The following is a 5,554-nucleotide window of genomic DNA, read 5'->3' as shown; positions in this document are numbered from 1 at the left end:
CAACACAGTATTTGTCTGCCCTTGCTTAGCATCTTCTACCGATACTCAGCACCGACGTTAAAGCACAGCAGCAGCTTTGTCTTCAACTGTGTAATGCATGCTTTGTCTTCACGTGACAAAGTTGAAATTTCATGGCATGCACAATCTCATCCTACGATCTGCATGGACTCGGGAGAGGTGAATTAATGCACCATTTTTAGTTTTGTTACTATAAATAGCTTCCTCTCCCAATTTTTTGCATCCATCAATTGAGTGCGGTTTAGAGAACACTAAGGTGGTGATTGCATTGTGGTAAAACTGTGTTTTTTTTTTTTATTATTATTGTTTTTAGCTTTAATTTTTATATATATTTTTGGATTATTTTTATATGTTGATATTAAAATATATATATATATATATATATATTATTTTAATATATTTTTAAGTAAAAAAATTTTTTTTTGTCATAACTCTTATAGTATTATTAATCTTGAAGTATTAAAATTTTAGGATAATTTTTTTTAAGGAAAGCAAAATTTAGATTTTACTAGTTTTACACAAAACCTACCATCTAACTTTGGTAAAATACATTTGTAATCCCTCAAGTCTTGAAAATTACTTTACTGGAATTTTGGTCATGCAAGTCCCTATACTTTCAGTGATTGGTGACTCATGGTCCCTCCATCAATGTATACCTTTTACATTACTATCAAAGAAAATTTTCAATTATCATTGTAAATACCAAATCAAATATTCAGTATCCACATTCAAAATATTGTAATAAATAATTATATTGAACAATTTTTTTTGAACAGATAATTGATTTCATTCCATTATTACTCTTTCATACCAATTTTTGTAACTGAGAAACAATGAACGTATTTTGCCCTTTATATCCTATATAGCCGCGGACATGCCTAAGAGGGCTTCGCGGTCACACACTTCATTCATTCGCCAGCTTCATCAACGAGGTAAAGTATCAGAAACTGTTAAGCCACTGACAGAACAATCATTAGCTTTTGCCTCGTGGTGGTCTGTAAATCTCCCAGCAAAAATGGCCGGCCGTTGAGGATGGGGAAGATCAATTGAGTTGTCACTTTTCAGCATTAAAACAACGGACGACATGGCTGGCCTTTCACTAGCATCTTCTTGGACGCATAATAAACCGATATGCACGCATCGGGAAAATTCATCAGAGCAGCATGAATCAGCCAACACTGGATCTATCATCTCGAGTTCCTTTCCATTGTTACATAATTCCCATGCCTGATTCAGGATTCGGAAGTGTACTTAACTAAACATTTATATCACAGTGTCAAGCAAGTGATTATGTGTATTCTATATATGCCGAAGAAACTTACATAAGCTAGGAGGCTAGGAGCACGTTTCGATTTGTGGAATCCAGAATTCTTTCTTCCGGTTATGATCTCCAACAGAATAACTCCAAAACTAAAAACATCAGATTTGGTGGAGTAAAGTCCCTCCATTGCATACTCTGGTGCCATGTATCCACTATTCAACAGAAGGGACAGGAAATTTTTAGTAATCCTGGAAAAAGTAAATATCCAACAAGCCCTATGTGCTGTGCATCCAGCAGCTAGTGGAGACAGAGGTGGCCCAAAAAACTCCAGACTTGGAAAAGTTAGAAACATGAAACAAGGAAGATGATGGATCATGCCATCGTGCTTTGTTATATTATTATTGTCTAGGAAATCGGGTAGCTAATGAAGTGATTATACTTGATATACAAAGATAATTCAGGTGAAAATTCACTTACTATGTTCCCGCTATCCTAACAGTATTGCCTTCGCCTTCATTAGCTTCCATGATCCTTGCCATTCCGAAGTCAGAAATCTTCGGATTCATGTTATTGTCCAACAAGATATTGCTAGCTTTCAGGTCCCGATGGATGATTCTAAGTCTAGAATCCTCATGGAGATAAAGAGTTCCCTTTGCAATCCCATTTATAATATGAATACGACTTCTCCAACTAAGTTGAGCACGTTTCTTCCGATCTACGTACAGTTAAAATCACAATTGATACGAAATCAAATTATTGCTTGAATTCAGTATTTCAAAAATAAAACTTCAGCGTATTGTATCTGAGATCAATGAATTATGGAAATTTCTGATTTGAAAACATTAAGAAACTTATTAAAGAGGACTACTTACCAAAGAGGACCATGTCTAGGCTGTTATTAGGCATGAATTCATAGACCAGAAGCTTTTCCTCTCCATCAACACAAAAACCGAGAAGCTTAACAAGATTTTTGTGCTGAAGTTTCATGATTAGCTGAACTTCATTTGTAAACTCGTTTTTGCCTTGCTCGGACGAAGCTGAAAGTCTCTTTACTGCTAATTCTTTTCCATCACTCAGAATACCCTTAAAAAATACACAACAAAGGAATTAGTAAAACCTCTTTTTATCTCTTCTCTAGAGAACTCCGTAAGGTAATTTGAGCTTGAACATAAGATATTGTAATTCATTTACCTTGTAAACCGGGCCAAAACCACCCTGCCCTAGAAAGTTTGTTTCAGAGAAGTTATCAGTAGCTGCATTTATGGATGCCAAATCCATAATTGCGGATTCCCGATCATTAAGGCCATCTCTCTGAAAATCTTGGTGCTGGAAATCATTGTGGTTTGGGTGATCAAACACACGAAATTTACCATCTTGGCTAGTATTTTCTTTCTTACCTGTGTGACAAGATTCAAGAAGTCAACAAGGGTTACAAGAAAACCAAAAAGGAACATGTTAGTGGATTTCATAAGAAGCATCCTTGCATTTTCGCATTCTGAATTTCATCGCAAGATGGCAGAAGAAGGAGCCTAAAATTGCTACCACCAAAAGTGTGGATGCCACAGTACTTATTGTAATTATCCATTTTTCGCTTTCGTTGCCTGTCATTAGGGAAAAGAAATTATTTTCAGTGCATGTAGTTTTTTATATTAGTAGGGAAAAGAAATTATTTTCAGTGCATGAGGTATAGTTTAATTTTTATATTAGCAAATATAACCAAATATAACCACTTTTTACGTCTTAATTGATCTATAAGCAAATTAGTACCTTTTCCGGTCGCCGGACTTTGAGAAGATTCAGTTGCGCCGTCATAGAAAGCATATAACTCATACCTTAAATAGCAACTGCGGCTCAAAACCCTTGCTCCACGAGAAAAAAGGCAACAAGTCGTAACATTTCTTATGGCAACCTCAAGGCATGTGTAACAATCATTTGGAGACAAGTCTGTAGAGCATTGTACTAGAGAGAAAAAGTTGTCACTATTAGTGAAAGGTTCGTCTCTAGTAGCATACATATTCGCTGAAGGACCAAAAGCTGCCTTCTTGATAAGACTACTCAAGGTTTTATTGACTACTAAACTAAGATGTTCTGGATTTGAAATGTTCTTCGGATTTTGTTGGGGAATGTTTCCTGAAACATCCAAGCGGCTTAAGAATCTTTGATTCGAGTAGCGCAATTGACATAGCTCTCCCCATACAACTGCTTCCTTATCTCCTGGACAAAGCTGCCTGATATCTTGAGATGCTGCAGCTACGCAGGTACGGCAGCTTTCATTTGTTACATAGTTGAGGCACATATATTGAGCATACACTCTGTCTGGATCAATTCCAGTAGAGGTAATGAAATTTTTTGAAACGGAAGCATTTGAAGAAAGAGAAGCCATGAGGATCTCGAGCTTGTTTTGAAATGGACTATTATCTGCATTGTTAGATTTGTTCGAGCAAAGTTTGTAAGGAGGATCAGCATAAGCAAGATCTAGAAGGTTGGCAATGGAAAAATAAAGCAAAAGAATTTGAAAACCTTTTTTAACAACAAGGAAATTGTGACCCATATCTTGTGTTTTGAGATTTCGACACTACTAGCTATCAAGAATCATCTATAATTTGGAGCTGAAATTGTTTTCTGTCTTCTTTCACCATACGGCCGGGAGGCCATGTATATATATAAAGCAGTCAAATATGGTGGGTCATCCAAAAGCATAGCACATGGGAATTTTCTTGGAAGAATTGGGATTAATCAAGGCAAGAAGAAAAATATTGTTATAGAACGAAGTCCCCCGTCAAATAATTATAAGAATATAAGGTAATATTACATGAGTCCCTCACCACTGAATTTTATTCTTTTGAATTAAATTCATATTTAATTATCAAATTTAATGTCATATCCTTGGAAAAAACTCAACACATTAGCAAAGATCTTAAAGATCATGGATAAGATTGATTTTTTTTTTTTAAATCAAATTTCAACAAAAAAGTTCAATAAATACGAATCAAGTTTTTACCCTACAAGTAGAGAGAGAGAGTAAAGAATGAGTCATGAAACTGTTACATCCTAATTCATAACTTCATTTTTTCCATTTTTTACAAGATGTGTGCATGCATGTGTGTGTGGTTTCCTGGACTAACAGTGATCATACAAGAAGGTCTTACAAATCTTTACTCGATGATTTGACCTGGACTAACAGTGATCAAACCCACGAGATTTGTTAATGATTTGACCTGGACTAAAAGTTTTAACCAATGTTTCATGAATGTTTAATGTTCGTCTTTGAACAACAATTCCGAGTTTGAACAAGACTTGTTTTGTGATTCATATTTCGTACTTGGAAAACGGTAAGAAACTGCATTTACGATCGGCCCCCTTTTTCTTCATTAATTAAAATTTCAGCCTCGAGGTACGATTGGTGATCCAGTATAAAGTATTTTTTAAAGTATTTTTTTAATTAAAATGTATAATAATAATGTTTTTTAGATTTTTTTATTTTTTATATTAGTATATTAAAATAATTAAAACAAATATCTAAAATTTTATAAGCTTGATTTTTTTTAGACAAAAAACAATTTAAAAAATATTTTACAAAACAAAAATCACATAGAATGTTTCCCTTATCATCCACGGAAAAACCAAATTTTATGGGTAAAAAGTTATACATTCAGTTCCCGTAATATCACAAGTATATATGAGAGGTGCGTTGTGAAAAGAAAACGGAGCAGAAGTTTAAAAACAAAAATTAATTACAGGCATTAATTTTCACCTGTCAAACACTAAGAAAATATAAATTTAATATTTTTTTAAAACTAAATATATTTGGAAGAGTATTCAAATGTAAGTGAATGGTTCATAAAAATTAAATATTTAAGAATATATTTAAAAGTGTAGTAATGATTGCTTTTCAAAGTGTTTTTTATTTACAAATATATCAAAATAATATTTTTTTTATTTAAAAAAAATTACCTTTAGTATCATCCTATCAAAATTTAAAAATATAAAAAATAATTTTAAATAAAAATAAATTTAACTAAATTTTTATTTCTATATAGTTTTATCAATGCAAGCTGATTTGTGGAAAGTGCAATTTCCACTTTGTTTTATCAATATATGTTTCACAGGTATTTTAAAAAACAAGTTTAGTGCAGAATAATTTTTTTGAAATGGGATAACCTTTTGATTGAAACAGACATGCATTTTCTATGGTTTCAAAGTTCAAATGGAGGAAAAATAAACGAGTGGACAATGAATATTCCCCAACTATACAGCTAGTCTCAGTCTTAGCAC

The 5,554-nt window shown here is 33.3% G+C and overlaps 1 protein-coding gene across 1 annotated transcript; it reads right to left on the bottom strand.

The window, feature by feature from the left end:
* Positions 1-789: 789 nt before the first annotated feature.
* On the bottom strand, positions 790-4,000 carry LOC105116958 (cysteine-rich receptor-like protein kinase 10). The gene is made up of 7 exons (XM_011014474.1): positions 3,047-4,000; positions 2,764-2,880; positions 2,423-2,676; positions 2,152-2,368; positions 1,757-1,994; positions 1,341-1,491; positions 790-1,245 (listed from the first exon to the last, which is right to left on the bottom strand). The coding sequence occupies exons 1-7, from the start codon at positions 3,828-3,830 to the stop codon at positions 943-945; spliced, it is 2,064 nt and encodes a 687-aa protein (XP_011012776.1). The 5' UTR covers positions 3,831-4,000; the 3' UTR covers positions 790-942.
* Positions 4,001-5,554: the final 1,554 nt, after the last annotated feature.

Source organism: Populus euphratica, unplaced genomic scaffold (genome assembly GCF_000495115.2).
Source record: "Populus euphratica unplaced genomic scaffold, PopEup_1.0 scaffold1128.1, whole genome shotgun sequence".
Classification (NCBI taxonomy): Eukaryota; Viridiplantae; Streptophyta; class Magnoliopsida; order Malpighiales; family Salicaceae; genus Populus; species Populus euphratica.
Note: the sequence above shows the minus strand (reverse complement) of the source record. Positions and strands in the feature narration are given on the sequence as shown.

Bases quoted from the DNA above. Each gene is read 5' to 3' on its own strand.
- LOC105116958 (XM_011014474.1), bottom strand. From the start codon at position 3,830: ATGGGTCACAATTTCCTTGTTGTTAAAAAAGGTTTTCAAATTCTTTTG. The intron at 2,369-2,422 runs GTTCTCTAGAGA...TGTTGTGTATTT, and splicing joins AGCTCAAATTACCTTACGGA to TTTAAGGGTATTCTGAGTGA. The intron at 1,995-2,151 runs GTAAGTAGTCCT...AACTGTACGTAG, and splicing joins CCTAGACATGGTCCTCTTTG to ATCGGAAGAAACGTGCTCAA.